This window comes from Limanda limanda, chromosome 1 (genome assembly GCF_963576545.1).
Source record: "Limanda limanda chromosome 1, fLimLim1.1, whole genome shotgun sequence".
NCBI classification, from domain to species: domain Eukaryota; kingdom Metazoa; phylum Chordata; class Actinopteri; order Pleuronectiformes; family Pleuronectidae; genus Limanda; species Limanda limanda.
In genome coordinates, this window is record NC_083636.1 from 25,396,859 (window position 1) to 25,421,844 (window position 24,986).

The 24,986-nt window shown below is 40.9% G+C and overlaps 1 protein-coding gene across 1 annotated transcript; it reads right to left on the reverse strand.

The window, feature by feature from the left end:
• Positions 1 to 231: 231 nt before the first annotated feature.
• Positions 232 to 24,402, reverse strand: LOC132999379 (aryl hydrocarbon receptor-like). The gene is made up of 11 exons (XM_061069042.1): positions 24,033 to 24,402; positions 18,849 to 19,027; positions 10,484 to 10,596; positions 10,303 to 10,392; positions 10,091 to 10,211; positions 9,362 to 9,483; positions 7,676 to 7,878; positions 7,405 to 7,514; positions 7,160 to 7,301; positions 4,717 to 6,268; positions 232 to 3,224 (listed from the first exon to the last, which is right to left on the reverse strand). Exons 1-11 carry the CDS (start codon positions 24,089 to 24,091, stop codon positions 3,129 to 3,131), a joined length of 2,787 nt encoding a protein of 928 aa, XP_060925025.1. The 5' UTR covers positions 24,092 to 24,402; the 3' UTR covers positions 232 to 3,128.
• Between the last annotated feature and the right edge of the window lie 584 nt (positions 24,403 to 24,986).

Here is a 24,986-nt window from a genome sequence, read left to right on the forward strand (position 1 = left end):
CAGGAACACGGGAACACAAACATTACATGTGACATCATGCCCACAGATACTCCATAGAAAACAATACCAGCTGGCACTCGGGCTGGTCCTCACCGGGTTGAACCTGACACCTTTTCATTTCTGAGGTCGCCAGATGACCCAGTTTGAAAACAATCACACCATGTCCTCATGCGAACCCCTCCAGAGATAACGCTCCAGGTGCAGCACAGGGAATAACTACCAAGACCGGCCGAGGGGTTACAATTCTTTAATGGCAAAAATAAATTACACTTGTCCCCAGTGGTTATATTTTGCACACAAAGAATACAGAGTGTTACATTACCGTTTATTATCCAGACACAGAATAATATGGCAATAATAATCTTCTACAAGTACAACAAAATGTATTCAGGTGCATATTTACTTTATCAATATGACTTGACAAAACAAAACCACATTTCCATGTTGATACAGCTGATACAGGATTTTTTAGGTGAAATTATACAATAGCTTTTTACAGTTCTGAGTCACGCTGCCTAATTTAAATCTGTTCACAGTTTGCACTCGATCTGCCGTCTCTCTCCCATGTCTCCAAAATAAAAATGCCAGATGAAAACATTAGAAAAGTGCCAAGAATCCAACATAAAGTATAAAGTCTAACAGGCTGTCTGGGACAATCACTTCTTTCTTTCAGTATCTGGCATTTGTAAAAAAAAAAAAGAATAAATGCTTTATAAGACAAAACAATGTAGCTGCTTCATTTGTATTTGTGTGAAGCATCTGTAACTGGTTAAAATATGGTATAACACAGTGGTATTTGTATATTATAAAATATGTCCTCATATTTTCTATCAATATTTATTAACTGTTTCATTCATTTATTTAAAAATACTTTTCCTTACGCTCTTTGATAACTGAGCAAACTCCATCTCCTGTTGAAAGCGTTGAGATCCGACTGAAAGCTCAAGTGGACTTTGAGTTCTGCTTTTTTATTTTTTTTATTCCATTTTCTTGGTTAAAGGTTGAGAATGAACTATGCAGCTCAACAAGCTGGCATGCCTGTTAATATGTTTAAATTAATTATATATTTATAATTCTATCAATAATTACAACAAAAATATTTGAATGTATTTTTGAGTGTATAGTGTATAATCTGGTGCATATAGGCTGCTTATGAAGACTACACTGCGGGTTAAATAAAGTGTTTTTCTAAGATAACACTTTATTTTGACGTCCCCAATATTTTGTACATGTTTATAATACACTATAATACATCTTTTTATGTAGCTAAGACATTTTTACAGCTTTTATAACTCCGCCTGTGACGCAGCTGTGACTGGATACTGAATAAATATATCAGGTTCTTATCAGGTTTGTTAAAAAATCTCTAATATTGTTTTCAGGAGTTGCCTCAAAAATCCAGAATCAGTCGACCAATAAAAAAGCACTGAAAAATGTGCTCATCTGTGGAGTCATATATATCATCTAATATGATTATAGCTATTTTCACTTTCTTATCAAAAACAAAGTATCTGTTTAATAGTATTATTAATGTCTACATCTCTTTAAACATTGGATTATTATTGATGCTGACAAATGCCTTAGTTCATAAACACTTCTAAATGTCCTTACACCTGCTTACAACTAGGTTATAGTGTCGTAAACCTGTTATTGCTCAGTGGGTGGTCTTATTAAAACCTTAACAACAGGATTCAGGGAAGTGACAAGAAATTATCTTGTGAAATGACTTCCACAATATTTTCACACAGCATCGTGTGTGTTTTGTGTGTTACATACAAAACTAAATAATCGTTTTTTTTTTAATTGCCAGATAATACGAGTCTACATAAAACTGTAACTCTCAGCGATTACAGTTGTTCCCAACAAACCTGCGTCATCTTTTGGTAAAGATTGTTTTTCTACATTGCACTCTTTCATTTCATGGCTGAGTAAAGTCCAAATTATCTCTTTGGAGGGCAAAAACAACACACAACATTAATGCAAATAACATTTTCTTGGCTTTTAAAGCCACATAAGGGGATTCATGATTTAATTTACATAACATTTTACTCATTTGGCCAAAGCATCTTATAACTGGTGGACAAAACTAAAGCTTGAGCACAATATAGAGCTGGACTAAGTACTGCATGTGTTCCATGAGACAAAGTGCCGAAGGCAAAGTGCAGCAAAGAACTAGATTTTAATCTCCTCTGGTTTCTAGAGCGCCAAAGTGCAACCAGGACTTCAGACACTTTGTTTTGATAAGGACCATAGCTTATATAATTCTTTATTACATATTTATTCTGTTTTAGTGGCTTGTTATAAAAGGCAAACTTTCACAATTCAGCAGAAGTGCTCAGGACTCTGGAGCCACAGCGCTGCACTTTGTGAGTAACTGGTGTTATTCATAAATGTAGCGTTTACTGTGAGTTCTGTCACATCTGTAGTTCATTTTCATGGGAGCTGTAGTTTTTCCTTTCATGGTCATCTTTGTACGACTCTGTTAGAACGGTTTCAGTTTTCTTATACCATCTGTTGATTTGTAATTTGCGCACGATCCATTTCTTCAGGCAGACTAAATACAAGAAATTATAAATGATGGAGATGAGATGATTTCATCCTCCATCCTCCAAAGTCTTTTTTTGACTCATCAGTTTAACAGGTGGCATTTTCCGCCCCTCTCACTTCCAGCCTGTATCGTTTTGATGGAAGATTCAGTTCAACCAATCAAGTACAGTTCTGCCTTTCCCACCTGCACATGTTCCACCAAAACAAGTCCTGCAGCCTGACACTATTTTGCAGGGGCACCTTTCGTTGTGCCCCGGGTTTGACACGGTGACACAGCACCTCAATGACAGATCTGCTTCTGATAGACTAACTTATTCAAAAAAACATTGGTTCGTGCTTCATCTCTGCTGACAGGACACTTCTGCTACATACCAAATTTATGTAAAACAGCTAATTATTGTTCAGGTCAATATTCGATGGGACACTTACATGATGAGAACAAGACCGTTGTGCAGCAGAGGTTTTCTTAGATTGAAATGAGAAGGTCCATATTCATTGGTGAGCCACAGCAGACCCAGCAATCATCTCTTCCTCTCAGTGAAGGAATGATCTCAGAAGTTCTCTCTCAGTCACTGATGTCTCTATAGCCCCGTGTTCTGGGAAAGGTTGATGGTCCCATCAGGAATGACGGGGAAGGCAAACTGGTCGACAACGCCGTTCAGGGAACCATTGGGAATCTGTGGAAGAGAAGTGTAGAGAGGCTGTGATTATCTGAACGCAACACTGATAATTCAAATCGTCAGCTGGTTCAGGTCCACGAATCTTAAGTCATCCCTACGTAGAGTTCAGTGGAATAACCTGGTCTGGGATTCTTTGCCTGTCCACAGTTTTTGGTTTGCTGGGTCTTTTTCCTTTTTTCTAAATTGATGGTCCAGTGATAAGATATACAGTTACAAAATGAAAATATGGAATTTTAGCTTTGTACAAATAATGTATATAAATTGGTAAATATGAGGAGTTCATATAGTAGTTGATCCCTAACTATTGGCAGACTAGTTGGAGCTAGACCATAGACTCATAGAAAAAGAGTGAGACTGATTATTTCACAGTTGATGAACCTCACATGCTCTGCACAGTCAGAGCTGCAGTGAATTCAGTTATTGAAATTAGCTGCGAATATTCAGCTCCATAGTTGTTGAATTCATCCAACATAAGAAGAAAGGTGAAAAATACACATGACAACTAGAATGGCATTTAGTAGAGCACACACTTCACCAAGGCCCAGCAGTCCCATTATCGCCATTATACCCCTTTTGAATTCACTAAATCACCCACATTCATCAATATCCATTTCATGAATGTGCCATCAAGATCCATAAATTATTCTCTGAGAAAACTGTGAAAATGTAACAAAGAAGACCCCATTTATCTGTTGACAAAAAAGGGAAAAAACTCCTGGATCCAACCCCTTATCTGGATCTGTAAGAAAAGTTGATTCCACCATTTGTAATTTTGCTCACAAACAAACAAACCAACCAACAAACTGACAGACAGGTGTGAAAATATAAACTCCTTGAGAGAAGTAAAAAACTGTTCATAAGATGTTAGACCAAACAGGAGATTTTTTTCACACTTGAATCATATAATGGTTGAATCTGCATTATGTTGTGTAGTCACTGTTACTGTAACTAAACGTTAAATCAGTCCCTGAGGAATTGTGTGGATTTAACTTTTCATCTGACACAAACCCAGAATCTGATGATGAAGTGATTTCTAATGCTCAGTGATTCATCAGATTAAATCTAAGCCCATTATTTTAAACTTAGTTTCAGACCTTGACTTCTCTCAATTCTTTTCTCATATACATGTTTTCTTTTGAATAAAAAAGCAGATATTTTTGAACAGTTGCTCATCATTTGCATCGATGATGAAGCCTGGAGAGTTTTATTTCCACTAAGGCCTCAGAAATGCTCCCACTATCAGTCCCTTACCTAGCTCCTCTTACTTAACAAGTTGATGGATTGCTGAGGTGAAGGAGAGGCTCATCCAAACTCTCAGGAGCCTTTACAAACTGTTCCCCAAGACAAATCATGACCATCTGGACAAAGAGCTGAGAAACACTCACCACTAATCCTGAAATCTGAGCCAGACTTAAGTTTAACAAGGTCAATCACTTTCCTTTCCCCTCTTTTTCATAAGTCACAATAAATCACTTAAAACTCATCTTACCTGAGCTTCACTGTTCCAACAGAAGAATGACGACTGTAATGATCCGTTTTCAACACGATGCTCCGGTCGATGCGTCCCTACGTGTGCGTCATGTCCACTCAGGTGACCCATGCTGATGTTGCCCACATCTGTGCTGGGACTGGTCATCATCCCGTGGTTGATGCCGAGGTGGGACAGGGTGAAGGCCGCACAGTTTGTGGTGGTCCCTGCAACATGTGTGGCTCCTCTGGCGCACGCGGGTCCCAGGAGGGGCCCGGTCGGTCTGCTGAGTACAGTCTCAGCGCTCGGTATGTGACCTTCTCTTTTTTCATACATGCAGCTGCCGGATAATCGCTGTGTTCGTGGGTGAGCTGTTGAGTTCACACTGCCTGGTGTGTGTGAAGAATGTGAAAGTGTGCGATGGTGAAAACTGTGCGACAGCTGCCGTTGTTGTTGCCACTCGGCGGGGTCCTGAGGCTGCAGCTCCACGGAGGTCTGCTGTGAACCCGAGTGGTTTAGAGAATAGTGCTCACTTTGGTCCATCGCCTCCAAGCCAGATTGAAGTCGGCTGTGAATAGTGTTAGTGTTTTGTGTGGATGGAAGCCATGACAGATGTGTCTGTGTTGACATCATCTCATTGCCACAGTGGTGATTGCTGCTGATTGGAGGCCACAGACAAGAGGAGTGTCCCTGCTGAGTGATTCGACACTGAGTGGGTGTTAGTGGGCTTGTCGTTCCCTGAACAGCAGCTTGTGAAGCACTTTTCAGTCTGTTCGAACTACCAACACCACCAGGAATATTTCCCAACCGAGCTTCTCCTGCAAACCCACTCTGATAAGATTCCATGTCCGTCACTGGCTGCCACTGTGGCTCATTATTTGACAACGCAGGATGCTCACCTTGAATGGATAAACTGCTGATCATGCCAGAAACAGGACACCCAGTCTGACCTGAAGCCTGGACAGCAGGTCCACCAGTCTCTCTCCTTAGAGCCTCCTCCACATAGGAGAACACATCATTAGCCAGGATGTGATTCAGATCATTCGATGTATCTTCCCTCTCTTTATTCATCCTGATGAGGGTTTTCTCCCACTCCCTCAGCTCGCTCTCCTCCACCTCAAGGCCCTCGATCCCTCCGTCCCCGATATCTCCCAAAATCTGCTCCAAAGATTCAATCATGGCCTCTGATGCGAGGTCTGCTGTGCTGGACCTCTTCTGCAAAGTCTGGCTCTGACCCGGCACACTGAGCAGAGCGTGGCTGTCCAGAAAGGCTTGTTCCAGGGACGGCTGGGGCTGTTCACAATCAGTGTCCTCTGTTTGGGAGAAGAATGGGAGCTGAGGACTGGGATTCTCTGACTGCGTGTAAACAGAGGGGTCCTGCCGGTGAAGGGATCCCAGGATCGAGGCTGGGTCCAGAGGTTTCTCCGCTGTGGGCTCGGAGGTGCCGGTGTCAGGAGAACTAGCGATGGAGAGGGGGTCCAGAGGAGCGTCGTACAGGACACCTTCACCGGTGGCGAGGTTGAACGGGAGCTGCTGTCTTCTCTGGCGCATCTGTTCCTCTCCTTCTTCATTTCTACAGAAAATGACAAGTGACAAGCAAAGGTTAATACTACTCTTCACAATCCAATCGACACTACACACAGGAAATAAATGCAATGCGACTTTTGCTGTACATGTACATATACACACATAGATTCAGTTAAGTAAATTGCGACCTTATATTTCAACCTCATTGTAAGTCGCTTTGAATAAAAATAAATTATTTGTTATGTAAATTCTGCAAGAAAACATGATGCCATATTTAAAAATATGAAGATAGTCCTGTTACAGCAACAAATTTTGTTGGATAATATATTGTCCCAGAAGTAATTGCGATAAATCATATTATTGTCATCCATATTATACCACTGATGAATTCACTGATATAATGATAATATAATAGCATAAGCATGCAAATACATCCTTTCATAGAGCGATCAACTTAATTATTGACAAGATACAATGAAATAAACCACACAACCAAAACAATGATCATCTGTCGCTCTTCACAAACAGATGATCACGTTTATTTAGTTCTAATCAATGATGTCGGATCATGAATCCAGGTCGATCCGGTCACTTTAACCCTGATGTCCTGGCTGTGTGTGTCTTGTGTTGTGTGTAGCAGGTGAAGTGAGTGCACAAAAAATGTTGGACTTTTATTGTGTGTTTAAAAACCTGTCTCATAAACTCTGAAGCGAATCAAACTACACAAAGTTACAAAGTTGACAGTTTCTTACTTAGGTCCTAATTACTTGTGAGTAGTGTTTGTGTTTATTGTAAAGTGAGTGTGTGGAGGGAGCACAACCTGACAAAATGTAAATTGAGTAAATTGCGGCCCCTTTATGGCCCCTGATTAAAAAAAAAAAACCTAGATGCTGCTCGTCTGCTGCATTTCTGACAAAGATCAGACAGCGGCGCTTACGTGAGGGCTTTCTGCCGAGCGATGATAAAGTCTGGTCTCCCTTTCTTGAACACTACCCGAGCCTGGGCCTGAACCCACAGCCACTGTCCTGTTTTAGTCAGCAGCCTGAAGATCGTGAAGCCACTGTCTCCGGTTTTCATCACTGAGGACAGAGCAGGTGGACAACAGACGCACATAAGGCTGATGATAAGGTAAATTATGAAAAAAAACAATGCAGAGATGAAAAGATGAAGGCAGTAACTCACTCCTGAGGTGGTTGTCAGCACAGTACATCATGTCAGCAGCATGGATGAACTGATACCCAGAGCGTGGTGTGACCAACTCTACCTCCGTATAACCCAACACCAGCTTCCCCCTGAAAGGAAAACAAACACAGAGCGAACAAAGGACAGACTGTTAGAGGTGGAAAATGTTGGACTGGATTGGAATAATTTCACTCTCTGGTTCAATGTCCCTTTTGAGAAGGAGACATTTGACAACATATGGAGAGTAATCAAAAAAATCGACAGGATCTACCGTGTGTCAATGCTCATAGGAGCAAAGTCCATTTTGTGTTTGGTCTGGAAGATGAAGGTCTTGGTGCGGATCTCCATGACCGAGGGAGACTGCAGAGGTGTGGCGATGGCGAACAGAGCGAGCTGAGGATGCACCACAGTCCCATCGGGCCCGACATTTCCCTGGAAGTGCAGGTACTTGAGACGCCCACTGAAGTTTAGAGCCTGGGGTGGAGGAGACACAGTTACATAAAAAAATGTAACTGTCACGCATACAAGCATGTCAATAAGTATGCAAGTCAATGGGATATCCCGACTAGCGATGTGGCTCTTAAACCATGTTTTTCACTTCTTTAACCCTTGTGATATCGTTGTTTTCAGTATTTTACCTCTTGTATGTCAATGAGGTTGAAATTTGTGGTTTAGAGCAGAGGTTGCTCCCTCTATTTACCTTTTCTGCCGAAATCCAGATTAGAAGAAATCTGAGCAGTTACAATGTGTCTAAGTCATTTTAATTTATTGTCAAATGACCTTTGCCTTGTTTTATGAATAAATATAGGCTGTCTAACAGTCACACAGCAAATACATCTGGGATATCTTCCACTTCAATAACTTCTATTATCACATATATGAAACCCCCCCAAAACACATACAAACTATCAAGAATGGCACACAATTGAGTGCATATCTCCACCAAGACCCCACACTCCCCTTTAATTCTATCAGGCTGCACCAAATGTCATACACTCATAGATATGAGTTCCCTAAATATGTCGGATTGATTTCAAGATCCATGAATTATTCCCTGGGAAAATGGTGAAGCAGGATTGTTAAAGAAAAAAGTCCAAGTGAGACGCTCCGCAGTATCTACGGACTTTCTCTGCCTGGCCTCCAAGAACTAAGTCTGTGGAAATCCAGGAGAAGTTGATGTGAGTACACAGAATTCACCATGAGCAAGTGGGGGGAGTTGATGAAGCTTCTGACACGCAACAGACACATTGCATAAACATGATCACGTTTGCTACATAGCTAACTTAATAAGTCACTTCCTGCCTCTGCCTGCTGCACACGGATGCTCCACCTCTCGCCCGAGTAATGCGGACTGTGGGTAAACTCCATAGCCAATTCTGTTGGGGTTTTACCCAGAGGTCATGTCTGACAACGGCTGTAGTATATTTTCATTTGATTTGTCTGTTAGTCAGCAGGATGACGCAAAAACTACTGGACAGGTTACCATGAAACTGTTTCCCACAGAATTCATTCAATCTATGCAAGCACGCAGATAATGACGCTGCACTCAGCTATACAATTCAGCAAAAGAGCAAAACGCCAAGTTAGAGATCTCTTGTCAGGCCGCCATGGTCGAGATAATAATGAATGAAACACTGTTTTGACATGGGGAGATATATAGCATTAGCCTTGGGGGAGGTATACGCTGTCAGAGTGCCCCTCCAGTTTACTTGGGTGCAAACAATCATGGTCCCCTCAGGATGAACTGTAACAACATCCATTAACGTTTCATCTAGCACCATTATCCAGTCAAAATTATATTTTATGACCCAGTAGTAGTAGAGATAATGACATTCTGACTTCAGCCTCAGCTGTACTTTGCACATTGGCATGGTAACATTACACTAAGAAGAGGAACATGGTAAAGATTATAGCATGGCTGAAGTCTCCCGTTGAACAAATGTTTTGATAGTGTTACCAGGAATCCAGAGGTGTTGTCCAGGAGGCAGCGAACGCGGCAGCAGAAGCTTCTCTCCAGGAAAGAGGAGTTCTCTGGAGGGAGGTACTGAGGCAAGAAGTTCTGAGAGCTGGACTGTCCGCCTGCAGAGAAACAATATTTAGTTTCAATGTCTGGTAGGTCTTTACACTGTATCCCAACAAACCTGCCTTCTGGGTTCTTCAGCATCTGTTACTCCAACACTGTATCTGTCCGAACGGCACTCAGAACAGACAGACATTTGATTCATAAACACACACTTATGGTATAACTGTCTAACAGAAGACTAACAGCTATTTTGAAATTCCGTTCAATTATGTTGGATACTTTTCTGTGTTATTCGTTTATAAGATGAAAAGGGAGAAATATCATCCTCAGAACTTCTTAAATCACTACATTCATGCTCGTTTTTTGCAAGTCCAAAATCCAAAGTTAAGCTCCCAACTGATGAAAGCAGTGATAAGGAGCCAGTGCCCATCATTTCAGTAGTTTGAGTTGTTGTGCATGTTTGAGTTGGTGTATGTAATTATAATTTAATTAAATAAATGAATTTTTCTTGTGGCCTGTTAAAAGGATCCAGGTAAACCAGAGAAAAGAAAATCACAATTCAAATGCAACAGTACATGAGCGATTGCAAGAAAAGATTGATTAGTTTTAAGATGCATGTCTAGGATTTTTAAGATTTAAAATCTCAGCTGATTCAATATTTACCCTCTGCTCTCATGTCTGCGTCGGCTTTGCTGGGGTTGAGGGCGAAGTGGAGCTGACACTTGAACGTCTCTCTGTCATCCACGTGAACGAGATCAAACACACTCTGATGGAAGACATCCGACTGATGACAGAGGAAGGAGTTTGTTTAACTTCTTGGGGTTTTCTTTCAGTACGGTACATCGAAATATATTTATACTGTGCAACAGTTGAACCTGATGGAAGCCCAAGAAGTCCTGGATGGTCGACGACGAGTAGAAGATCGTGCCATCAGTCGTCACAACCAGCACGAAACCGTTCAGAGCCTGCAGAAATAATGAGAATGCATACACATTTCATACTCTGAACAAACACTTCTGCACACATGTGAACCGACTCTGCGTTTTGTTACCGCACCTGAAGCAGAAGTTCTCCCTCTGAGAAACCGACTCCATCCAGGGATACAGTCTGTCCATTTCTGCCGTTTGCAGGCACGAGAGGAGCTGACCTCACATTTTTCCGGAGCACCGCTGCAGTGTACAAAAATAACAACACGTCAGCCTCTTGCGCACACAATATTTAAGCTGTTTCAGATGCAAAATTAGTCATTCAAACAGTCCAAACTCCCAGGACCGCTTTTAGTATGGTAGTATTTATTATTGTAGTTTGAATTCAATAGAACCACGTTGGAAAGAACAGTTTTAATAACTACATTTCGATGCCTCACAACCAAAATTCACCTCCATTGTCCTGAAGTAGCAGCGCAAAGCAAATCTAACTGAAGCCTTTTTTTTACTATTTGTGTGAACAAACCCTTTCATTTGCAGCATTGGGAGACATTTTACAGTGAAGTCGGGAGATTATCCCGAGCCATGTGGATGTCAGCAGTGAACTCCTAAAAGAAGCTGACTGTTTGTATATGGTTTGTTTCCACTATAAACTGGAAATATTGTTATGTTCTCGGATCAAATGACTACATGTGATGTGGAAGATGACAAACCTTGGGATGAACCAGCTAAGGATGATCACCTGACAGCATATCTGCTCATCTCTTCGAGGCACTATGAGCTCACTGAGTTGGTTTTACTGAAACTTCAATGTTTTGCTTCCTTATAGTGCCATTTTCAGACGGAGCAGTCAGCAACTATACTCAGCAGAAAGTAAGTGAGTCTCACACTCAGTCTGAGACATTTAGCTGCTAAGAGTCAGATATTTTCGTCTGGGATTGGAGGAGACCAAAAAAGAGCTAAAAGAGGGGGCTAATGAGTATTGATGAGTATAATAATAATAGTCTATTCAGAAGCCGTTTTCAGACATGAACCTCTGAGGATATCCACAGCTTTGGGTCTGGACTTTCTCCAATGATTGTTTTTCACAAATGAACAATACAGCACAAGATTCTCCGCTCAGACGCATTCACAACAACACAGAAATCTCCGGAGCATTCATGTGAGGCGGGGCGCAGCAGACAGAGGACGAATGTTATTCCTCTGTAGAGATCGCACATTTGATCAAATCACTTATCACCAAAAACTGTCTTCTATATGTGTGGCTCCAATATTCATCCTAAGATGTTTGTTTTCTTTTCATATTTTTCCTTGTTGTGTCTGTCGTGTGTTAGAAGCTTCATCAACACCTGTGAATCATGCTTCGTTCTCACACCGGCTCCTTCAGACTTGTTTACCAAGGGGACTGGGCAGAGAAACTCCCTCGTTCATAAGCGTTCACGCATACAGCGCCACCACATGTTTGAAAGCAGCTTAAGTGAAGGAAAAGCAAAACACTGTTGGGTATCCATTGGGCAGCTTTTAGCTGGAACGACAGGAGGTAACAGAAATCCCACAGAAAATGAGAGCATGTGTTTTCTTCCAAGGATAAACATCTTCACAACTTCAATGTAGCTGTGATGGGATACAAAGATTTCAGAATCTGCTCACCAGTGAAACCATGAGCCTGAAAACTGCAGCTGTCTATAGAAATTCGTCGGTTTTATTTCGATCAAACTTTACAGAACAGCGTTTTTCCTTTGTGTTAAAAACAAGTGTTTTTTTGGGGCTTTAGCAAACTCTTTTATAATCTAATCTGTGATCGCTGGCATTCAGTCAGCTAAGCAGAACCTCCTTTCCTTTCCTTACAGTAATGACTCTGTGGCACGCTAACAAACTTCCCTCGCCTCCCACCTCCTCCCCTCCCCCTCCCCTTTTTAAAACAAACCAACTGGATCTGCGTCTCGTCTCCACTCGACAAACCCAGGAATTTTCCCTGACATCTCGGTCAAGAGCAGCTTTCTACAAACCCAGACGACTGACTGAAGGAACCCTGGGTTTGTTATTATTGCATGAGCACTAACCAACTCAAGGGATCCAATCAAATTGGTGTAATACATAAAAATGTCTCCGAGCATTAAGCTCTGAGTGACACCGAAAACTACACACAATATGCAACACATGAATTAGATGTGAAAGACTAAACATACTGGACTGAATGGCCATTCAATGATTTAAACTGGGTCTCCTGAACAACATAAAAACCTCTCATCTCTTTCACCCTCTGTTCAGCCAACATCTGGTTAAGAGTGAGACTGAACAAAATACTGAATTTTTTACATCTCACAGGTTAATTACAACAGTTGTTGTATACATTTTAAAAACTGCATCTAAAAGAACACAAATTTAGAAATACTCTGCTGAATATCAATCTTAATATTTGAAAGGCTAGAGGAAATATTTTGATAAAAAAAATAATAAAACAACACCATTAGTCCATAAATCCGATATGAAAGCACTGGGTCAAGATTATTTGACCTGTTTTCAATTAAATTTAAATTTTTCTTTGTCTAGCTTCAAGATCTTGACACTAAGACTGTTTTTGTCTTAGGCTACTTACAGTAGGTCTAGACGATGGATGTTCAGTCAGTGTAACAGCGACATGAACATCAACTATTTATCGTGAGCTCTGAGGTGTGTGGTCTCTGTGAGGGGCCCCAAGGAAAGTTTGGGTAGCACATTGCGCAACTAAATTCTCTCACACACACGCACTCGCACACGTGTATACATACATATATATATATATACACACACATATACATATTCAACTCTACTTAAACTGTTTATACTGCTGGGTATTTAATCTATAACAAGAGACTGCTGTATTCAGGCCTCGGCAGAGGAGACACAGAAAAAGCAGCCGGAGGCCGAGTTAATGGCAGCACTGACCTCGCCGCAACCTCACTCACTCCTCGTTATCAACAAACACAGGAAGCAGACCTGAATAGTCAGCTCGCCAGCCACACAAGGCAAACCCGCTGGTGTCAGACATCCTGAGAAGTTCAGACTGCGCTGCTATGGTGACAAAATATCACTATGGTAACCAGCAAACCTGGTGGTGCAGCCGCAGCATCACCTGGGACTGATTGAGAGCAGGAAACAAGGCGACTGTGTGATGAAGAGTTTGTTGACACTGCTGCAGTTTCTGTGTGCACATCGAGTCAGTGGTGCAGATCTAGTGCTCGTATTATGCTTTTTATCATTTCCTATAGTAGGTCACAGCTTTTTGTGAATGTAAAAGCTCTGTTAAGTTTCAAAGTCAGTAACATATCACGTGTCTGATCAGTATGACTCTAATTGGTTTAACTTCAATTGGTTTAACTCCGGTGTCACAGTTACCGTGGCGACAGCTGATTGGAGTGTCTTAGGGTAAGAGGTGTGACATTTTAAGAGGGCCAGCTGACCAATCAGAGTATACTGAGCTTTTCGGGAGGCAGGTCAAGAGGTCAAACTGAATATTACAGACAGAGGGTAAGAGAGGTGCTGCAGCAGTGAACTGTATGAGACAAGAAGGGATGTCACAGGAACCGATACTTCTAAAAGCATCACGGTCTCAATCAGTCCCAGGCTGCACCACCAGGTCTGGTGGTTACCATAGTACCGTAGGTACCAAACAATATGGCCCGCAACTGCAAAATTATTGACGCCCCTGCTTCAGGATCAGGGCAGACACACATTGCATGTCCAATATCATTTAACCGTGCTGTTTTACCCGGCCACATGTCCTCACTCCCAGCTGACCTGCGCTCACTTCACACATCAACAGTAAATACCAACACTAATCAGAAGTTATTTGGATCTGAACAGGTTTACTATGTGTTTGTTATACCTAGTGTTATCAAGACACGTATTTAAACACGTAACACAAAAAAAGTCCAAAACACACAACCTGAGATGTAACGTAACACCCAGAGCTAGCACATCAGGGTTAAAGTGACCAGAGCGATCCGGATTCATGATCCGACATTAGGGCTGCTCAATTAATCGAAATATAATCGTGATTACGTCTGTTCTCAACGGACCCCAGCTCGCGATTCTCCGCTTGTTGTTGTATGGAACCCGTTCAATGTCGGGGTTCGGGGGTAAATGATGATGGTCCTCATAGCCCCCCCCCCTCTCTTTCTCTCTCTGTCTCTGTGCTTGTAGTGGGGGGGGGGGGGGGGGGGGGGGGGGGGCAGATGGGGACATTTAATATTGAGAGGAAATTTCAAAGTTCTCAGTTACAAAGTGTTTTTATGGAGTGTTAATGTTGCCATCATTAAGGGTTTGAATAACCAGGCACCAATATCTTGCATGGTTTCACGGAGGAATAAGACACGCAGCCGTAATCAGTGTTTACCGGAACCGGAAGTGACTGGTACTTCCGGTTAGTCAGTTAAAAAAATAAGGGCACATTAATAATCGTTTGAATAATCGTGATTTCGTTTTTGTCCAAAATAATCGTGATTATGATTTTTTCCATAATCGAGCAGCCCTATCCGACATCATCCATTAATAATTAAATAAATGTGATCGTCTGAGTGAAGCACAACAGAGACAAGCCGACACACAAACACACACTCCTGCAGACAGGAAAGAAGTTCTTCCTGCCGATTATGACACAACAAATGTTATTATAGAGATGTTTTGTATTTAGTTTATTGTCATCGTATCAGATTAGGCATCAAGAATCGTGAAATCTCATTGTGTCTGTAACAAGTACTGTCTGTAATATTTGTCTGTAATATTTTAACAATCCAAGGTAGACCACAAGCTAAGAGATTATGAAACAATGTTATATATTCCTGTAGAAGCCACAAGTTTGTATATCAAGTAGTGAAGCCAAGGAGACGTATTACACGTCAGTTAGTTACACTTACTGAACTAACTGTGTTTGCAGAGGCCTTCCAAAAAGCTGATTTATTTTTGTGAGATGCAAGTGAGAGGAAGGTTCAATATCTGATATATCGGTTTAAGAAAGGTTATTTTTGAATGGATATTTCCATTTTAAGTATATTTTATACTTGTGATCACAAACCTTCTTTGTCTGATATTCTGTTGTTTATGTGGACTGGAGGCGACACATAATGGGTCAAACAAGGTTTGTTTTTCAGCTTACACTCAAACTAAAACAACAAGGCACATCATAAAACTGCCACTCGCTGTGCTCGTTCCTTCTTCATGTAAAACCATATTCAAAACATCCAAACACTTCAATTATCAACATAAAGAAGACATCAACGATTGCGTGAGTACCGTATGAAAGTCCTTATTGTGTTTAGCATCAGCCGTAAAAGGCTTTAAGCATTTTTCAGCCCTGAACAAACATCCTCAACAATCAGAGGAAACTGCTGTGGAAGATTAGCTGGAGAAGCAGCAGAAACCCAGGCGGCCACAGAGAGGTCTTCTCTCTAAAGACAATGAAAGTACAAGGCTTTGATCCTGAAGAACACGTAATCGACAGCATTTTAAGCAACACCAGTGACAGTGGTGAGTCGTTCAGCCCACCATTTTGTCCAATACCTACTATCCTCAAGTGTGTGTCTGTATCTGGAACGCATTTCTCGCAAACCGTTCGTCTCTCTTCACACTTGGCATGTTAATTATTAATGTCCCAGGTAAGAAGTCAAGTTCCAAGTTTGGTGCAGTTTGGACACGGGATATGTTAAATTGGAATAAAATTGGAATTAACAGGCGACCAGTACTGTGTAGCAGTTGTGGGGGGCTGGGCATACCGAGATGAATTTCTTCTATGTCCTGAGGTAAACTACAGCAGTGGTTGGTAACTGGGTCAAAATCAGCCCTTATTCATAAAACTTGATTATTTATATTCAATCATATTTGACTGACAGACACAGATGGACAGTACTGTGACGGTTGCTGCTGATCTCTGCCATGGCAACAACATTCATAGAATCACTTCTTGTTTGTCGATTTGACTTCAAAGTAAAAGCACCACAATTTTGTTGCTGCAATGCTTCATATCAATCTGAATTTTCGTTTGAAAAAGTTGTGAACTTGGTTCCGAAAATTGTGGCTATTTCTTAACAGATCTCTGAAATAGTCAGCACGCAATGTATGAAAAAATTACAGTAAATCATATAAACCACACACGAACGGTTATAAATATTTTTTTCGTATTTATAGAAAATTATAATATCTTCATTGCAGATAATCCAGGAAGGATGAACACAAAGTTCAATCATCAATCTGTACCATAGATTGGTGAGCAAAAAGAGCAAAAGTTGTCAATTCAAACCCCTTTAAACCCATGAAAAAAGGCATGCTTGTTACATGGGTGAAGGGTTAAGTAAGGTAACATTACATAAGACAACAAGGGTGCTGGTCGACAGCTAGTGTGTGATGTTGGTCTGACGGACATCAAAGTTAAGAGATAACGTGTTCACAGCATGACATACAACAGCAGAATGTGCTGGTGTAGACACAGTCTTCATCTGATAGGAGCTCAAGCAGCCTCGCTTCGTCATTTTCACAACTACTTCTCTTCTTCCCTCATTACACTACATCCACTCACTCTTTCCATTTCTGGTCAGACTTATAAAAGGGTCAGTTGGTTTGTGACGAATAAAAATGACTCTGATGCAATGGTGCAGAGTGTGTTAGTTGTACAAACGTCTCCATTCACCAACATTCCCATCTGCACAGCCTTGTCAGGAGCCCTCATGTCGTGCCACTGTGCTTCAGAGCTTCTTCCCTCCTCCGTCTGCAGCCCCCTTCTTCTCCATCAACAGCAGCGATCAGGTGGCTGATAGCAGAGCCACAGAGGCACAAACACACAGGGAAGGCTTCCAGGACTCTGCTGTCAAATCTGTAGCCACACCACCATGTTTTTGGTATCTCGTAATTTTGTTCCATATGTTGAGCAAGCTTGCATGATAATAGTAATGATGATAAATTGAAATTGTATGCTTCATCACTGCAACCAAAATAGTTTTCTATTGATATCTTATAAATTTAAATGTTATATTTTTGTGAAAATACCCGAAAAAGGAACATTTCACAGCTTTTGTGCAACCCACTAAACCTAGACTTTTCAAACCTGGACTAAATCATTCCACAGAGGCTTTTGATCATGACTTGTTCCAATGTGATCTTAGTTTGAAAAAAGCAGTGTATTGTCCCTTTCTCTTGCATTTTCTCAAAACAGATAAAAGTAGATTTCAGACGTGCTAAATGTTGTAATGAACAAGTGTTTCCTCTTCCTTTTTAATGCTATAGAAGGCATACACATTGGCCATTACTGATATCGATCAATACATGTGTTGTAACATTGTAAAATGCAGAATTTAACTGCACAACAGCTGTTAGCAAAGACAACAGGGTCAGCACCACTTGTAATTGGTTATCAATGTTGCATTCTACACTGGTAGCCGAGGCTGATGCCAGTACTTTTATTCCGGTCATGTAATAGGAGCCTGACAAATCACAAGGCTACGTCATTATCGAAAAAGTCCCAATCAGCAAGCCGTTTTGATTTCTAAGCCATTGTTTCCAAACATCTCTTGAACTCCAAGCGTCAAGTGTATCCGTAGCAGAGTTGATGCATTTTCAAATAAAACATAGTTCAGTCGGACGACTCACGATCAAACGTTTATTGCAACAGTAGAACAGGATTAGTGTTTGGCGTCTAGGCACCAACTAAATCACTCCCCCATATTACTACACAGGAATGATGGGAGTGATGAGCAAATACTTGTAACCCCCCGTCGGAGCCTACATGTGGATGCTGGGGGGGGGGGGGGGGTGGAGGGCCTGAAGCAACTGGTAGCAATACTGCAGCAGCAGTGCGAGCAAAAGGGATAATGGGAAGTTTCTCTCTGCTCAAATAGACCACCTGATAAGGTGGGTGTGTATTATAGATGGTTGTGGAGAGTGAGTTATGTCACATGATGTACTGTATGTCACATGATTGGATCAGCGCAGCTCGAGTTGGCTGCCTGAACTAGCTCACAGGCGTCTCTCCATTTAAGTGGATGTAGCATTAAATCTGTTGCTAATGGGGTTGTATGTACTTCTTGTCAACTGAAAAATCATCTAACTATGCTTTTACCAGGCTTGCCCAGACTTTTAATAGACAACTGTGCCTGCATGTAGATGCCTCAGAATAATGTATTTGATCAGCCTCAGAATAAGGACCTACTGTGCCACTGGGCCTGTCTCATGTTTCATCTGCCCAGGCTCCATCTGCCCCGCTACACACTCTCCTGTTTCCCTCCCAGCAGGGATACCACTCATTATTCACAGTGTCAAGTTCCTGCTCTGACGCCCCCAACACTCAGAGCTCAGCCACAGAAATGTCTGGAGCACCATGTTTAAACACTTCACACACACACACACACTTTTAATATCTCACACACGTATTCGAGTTTCATATGACCTTTTCTGTGTTTCTGTAACTCTTAGTTACTACAGCTATGTGGGTGTGCATTGAAAACTAAGACGTTCATTGCACTGACCGTGAAAGTAGCTCTGAAGCTTGAGGTATCCCACACTGAGCCGGAGCACCGACAGCTTATCCAGGCGACCTCTGACCTCCTCGGAGAAAGGCAGCATGCCGGTCAGTCGGTCCAGCTCTATATTCAGACGGTCCCGGTGGCGTTTGGACGGATTGGTCTTCACCGGTGGAGTTTTCACACTACAACAAAATAGGAGTTTATGTTCAGTGGCACTGCCTGCTAAGACACGTCTGCTATTCTAGACAATCACAACACAGAACACAGGGGAATTGTGGGTGTTTTGGGTTCAAGACACATTTTTCATATCCTGTAAACAACTTCAATTAAAACATCTGAACTTCTGCATGAGTGTATTTAGGAGAGATTATACCGACTGTTCCTGTTCGTGAAGACAAAAGATCTAAGTGTTGCTTTTCCAAGACACAATGTCCCAATTAAACCACATCAAACAAAGCTTCAACATTAGGCTTTGAAGAGCCTGCACAGGCTGAAAACACTTTTTAAAATTACAAGACTAGGCAACACACACACACACACACAGAATTGTTAACGTTTATTATGTGTGGAATACATAGTGAGAAATATTCAGTATACTGAGTATTGAGCACCTAACTCAACCCAACCATAACTCAAGACAGAAGTAGTAGATCTGATGACCACACCACTATAACCAATCTGAATATAGTTTCCACCCTAATTAAACCTGCCTACCTAATTAACGTATGGACAGAGAAATACAGATATAAATGAATTAATGTAGAAAAATAACCAAATAAATGTAAAACTACTTAAATAAATAAATGTATAATTACCGAAAATATGTGGAATTAAAAAAATTACTAAATGTTAAACAGAAAAAAAGAAATACATGTAGAAATAAATTATTAAATGTAGAAATAAAGAAATATATAAATAAATGTAGAAATGTATTAATGAATGAATAAACTTAAGAATTAATAATGTGGAAATAAATGAATGAATAAATAACATAAATGTAGAAAAATAGGAAAGGACGAATTTAGAAATAAAAAGACAAATGTTGAAATACAAAAAAAGCCATTATCATTGCCAACTGTATTTATTTATTAATTATTATATAATAATAAAGAAGTTGCAGGGAATATATTTATGCAGAATTTCGGTTAGTTTAAGGACATTTTGCTGATAACCAATAATTAAATTTTACTTGAGTAGGGTGTGATTAGGTCAGAGGCTATTAGGAAAGACTATAATACTGCGGAGGGGGGCATGAATGTGTCCTTCAAATGTCAAGGCAATCCACCCAATCGTTGCTGTGACATTTCACTCAAAACCACAAATGTCAGAGTTAATGGAGGAGTCAGGAGGTTAGGATTCATCCTCTGGAGCACAGGATCGTCTGTGTGTATATTGTTGTTGAGACATATCTGTCTATAAATAAATAAATAAATACAAGACACACCCTGACTATATAGTCTGATGATCTTGGCCACATTTTACCACAGATTATCACAAGGCTATTCCTCTGCAACATGTCAGCACATGCAGCCGTCCTGTGTGCCATCCCTCCCCTGACAATACACACTGAACTGACACAGGAGACGGACGTAAGAGGAGGGGACAAAGCAGCTGGGAATGAAGAGACGAAACTCTCAAAAACACAACAATTGCATTGGTTCCATTTTTTAAACTTAAAAGTCGTCTCTGAATGAAACAAATGCAGCTTCAGACTGTATTTGGGAACTAGACACTGACAGATGACTGACTGATTCACTGAACTGGCAATAGATCAATATGCAATTATTAACTGATTCATCGTTTTAATTATTTTTAGCCAAAAGTTTATTGTTATTTGAGTTTGTTGGGTTTTCTTTGACTATGATGGAAGCTAATTGCAACAATGATCCTATTAATCAATGAGGATATCCACACAAAATTTACCGGCAGCTATTTATTATAATAAAATCATTGTTTTTGTCATTTTCCTCAAATAGAAATGTCAAATATTTGCTGATTACAACTTTTGAAAATACAGCCCTGTACACACCTGGTATTAACATGTGTTTTTTGTGATCCGATCACAAGTAAACAGCTCTAGGTACAGGTGTGAACGCAATCAGATCAGACAACGATCCAATCACACCGGACCACATTCGGAGTGTCTCTATTCTTTTAGCAGTGTAAAAGTGAATCCGTCCTGGGCCACATATGAAGGACCTCCTACCCACCTGACATCATCTGATGTAGTTTTACGATTAATCAAACATTTATTTCCTCTTCTCGTTGATTTGTTTGTGACAATATCAACATTGATCGCCACACAATGATCGATACTTTCCTTTAATTGGTAAAATATTTCTTAACAGCACAACTGCACGAGATTCATTCAGCTTCTCCCGACTCGTCTCTCCTCCTCTCTTTCGCCCGCTCGTGCCGACACTCACACAAACGCAGTGACGCACATGTGGCCTCAAACTGGGTAAAAAAAACAACAACTTGGTCTTCATGAACAGATATGACGTACGTGTTTGTTTGAAGAGAGCGGGCAGGTGAGATCCGATCGCGAGACGCACGTGGGGCCGCCTTTTAATGCCAGGTGTGACTCAGAGCAGTCCACTTCACAAAACCACTTGTTTATACCAGGTGTGTACAGGGCCTACGTGACTCAATGCTTTTCTTGGTGATACATGATAGTAAACTGAATCTCTTTGTGTTTTGGACAGCTGGCAACACATTTGAAGACATCTCTGAATGCCAACTAAAATACTTGAATTGAATAATAATGATTAACGACTTCCATTAGTAGTCAGTATGTAATCCTAAGATTTGCTTTTGTAAAGAATGGTGACTCTTATCTCACATCTTAGATCGAGCCTTTGGCCAGAGATCACTGTGATCACTGCCCTGAAGCAAGAAGTGCCAGTCTCAGGTGAGTCAGGTTACGTGTGCAGATTATTTGTTCCTTCAATGGTAACGTGTCATACTGCTCTTTCATACAGTGTTGTCACAATGACATGGGGTCCAAGACATGCTGAAGAAAATGTTGTTGTTTCGAAGTTCAGAGTTTGTTGCCCAAAACAGTAAAGTAGCTTGTTATGGTGTCACTCTTTGCTTTCCCCTTGGACCAGCCGTGGGTCAGGGGGTAGATCGGACCGTCCACTAGGAAGAAAGTTGGCGGTTTGATCCCATTCTGCATTTCCAAGTGTCTTTGGGCAAGGTAGCAAATTTGAAACTTTCTCACAAGATAGAGAAATAGATGCTGAAATAAATACTGGTAATAGATGCACGGTATGAATGGCTGTGCATCGGTGAAATGCAAAACTGTACTACACAGCATTTTGAGTGGTCATCAAAAGTAGGAAAGCACTATGTAATACAGATCATTTACCATTACACAGCTTGTGAGCAGTCAAAGCAGGGGGGTATAGTAATCAGTATGTCAATCCATTGCTGTTACTCATTTCATTTCCAGAGCAGCACTTGGATTGTTCTTTTCATGACACAGTTAACAATGATGATCCAATAGAGGAGTGGTAAGTTTGGATACTTTGGGTTTCATGAGAGAAATGAGAAGAAATGGGACTTCAGGTAACTGTGAAAGCACCATATGATCTGCTCTCTCATGTGTTGTGTTCATCTACTGACTAATCAATTAATCATTAAAAAGTCCATCATAAGATCCAAGATGATGTTTAGTTTTGTACAATATTCCAAATCTCATAAATACTATTTAAATGATGTAAAAAATTATAATAGGAGCAAATCTTTATCTTTGGGAGCTTGAAAAATGAAGTTGAGGTAAAATGTGTTTCCTATGACTGCCTCTACCACCACTGGCTGTTTTGATGGCTGTGACCTTACAGAGAGAATAATGTCCTCCATATCCACCATGAGGGGCAACAGAAATACCTTACCTTAGAAATGCTCTGTTGTAAGTGAAGGTTCTGCTTCTTCAAAACCGTATTTCAGTAAAAGTAGCCGACAAATATTTTAGCTACTACAAAAAGTGCATAAGTGAAAGTATTCTAAAATATGTGCAGTTTTCAAAGAGATAAACACAATGCAGACTGTTAGTTATTATTCCGTCATCTGTGAAGAAGTGCATTCCCCTATTTTGGAAAAATGTATCTTATTTTTCTGGTAATTATATTAAGTACTGCAGAGTACCGTCATCTATGGTTTATTAGTCAATTGTATTTTGTACAAATCAATAATCTGGATCTGCAGAGTAACTGAAGGTGTTAGATGAATGTAGTGAAGCAGTTCCCTCCAAAACTAGCCAACGGTTACATCTAACGTTCCAAAGCTATGATAAAGACCTCTATCATCACCTCATCTCCTCCTGATGTCATTGCCTTCACATTGCTGCAGGTGAACTACCCACCTGTCAGCACACGCACATCTAGAAAAGTAAAGATAAACACAAACAATAACAACTACAACCCAAGTGGCTCATGTGTTATTACAAACACGAGGGGAGCGTCAGTGAATTGTTAGAATCATTAGTAATAGTGCGATATTACAGAGGGATCATTATCTTTATGGTAATTGATTGATCGTGTTGAGCATTGATCCTGACAAGGCAGTGCAAGATTATTGGGAAACAATAATATAATATAATATACCTATAATTCCACAAACATCAGTCTGTCTGTATATGGAACGTATATCTCGAAAACCATTCATGGTATGCAATGGCTGCAATTCGTACACGTGATACATTATAGGTTCAATATCAATAAAAATGTAATAAATAGGCCACCAGTGCTATGCAGTGGGGGCAGGGAGGTGGGCCTTCAGTCTATGGAGATTCTTCTACAATCCTCATATAAATTACACATTAGGCTACAAAGTAAACGATCAGAGATATATATTTTTATAAGTTGTGAACTTGGGTGTGAATATTGTGTTTCTGGCTTAAAAGCAGAAATAGCAGACAAGCTACGTATGAGAAACAATACCAGCAGTTCAGTTAATTACTCAGACCACACACGTGGACAATGAAGAAGGAAACTCAAGTTCATCTCATCATAAACACTGACTATAAAATGTCTACTGCAGATAAACCAGGTAGGATTGAACACAAAGTTGTCTAACTTCACTCTGCACCATAGACTGTGTATAAAAACAAATCTCTGCACACAAACAACAAAAAGTGACAGTGTATCGTAAAGAAGAATACGTTTCTAAAGGGTTAAGAGTTACTTTTTCTGGACGGGCTTCCTCCTCCTCTTCACTGCGTACACTCCTCCGTTCCCCTGCATGGTGCTGCCTACTTTCTCTGTCCGTCCTTTCACTCGGAAGAAACGAACCAAGTCACCTTCACACCACCATAAAAGATATGTGTGTTTGTTTTTATGTCCGCGCAAGACACACCCTGGCTTCTTCTTCTTCTTCTTCTTCTTCTTCTTCTCTGGCTGCCAGGCTCCTGCAGCAGATTAAAAAATCCAGTTTATCAGACAGTAAATCCAGTTCAACACGACCCCGGGGAGGTACAATCCCAGCATGGGAGGTGAGGCAGCATATTCAGAGTCACTTTCTCTCTCTCTGTGGGTCAAAGGCTCCTTGTTTTTTAGAGAAGTGGTGAAACTTTCTGAGGGGGAAGTGCTTCAGCTCTCGACCCGTCTGGTTCCTCTCCTCGCCTCAGCCAATCAGCAGCCCTGTAACGTGTGGCTCCCTCCGTCTCGCCGTCTGTAATTGGTCCAAACCTTTGCCCTTTGTTTACCTTCCTCGTCCTCAGCTGCAAAATGCAAACTATGCACATGAAGGTTATTCACAGACAAAAAGTCCAAGCTCAACCTTTTCCTCCTGTTTTCCTCTGCAGCTGCTCAGGCTCACAGGAAGTGACAGCAGCTCAGCTTTCATTCATCTTTTTAAATGTTTTCCTTCCTATTATAAACTGTTGCGTTTCCCCTGACCTCTACTGCCACGTAGAGGCAGCAACATATTGTTGCAGATTGGGACTTACAAAAAAAGAAAATAATGAACAGTGTTGGAGGAAGCTTTTGAGCCCTTTATTCAAGTAAATATCGTTATATATCAGGTAAGTCCTGAACCATCCCTTAGTTATGCTGCTGTAGATCTAGACTGCTGAGGGAATTCCCATCATCCACTGGGCAGTTCCTTCTGTCTCTCTGCCCCCACATTCATTTATTCACA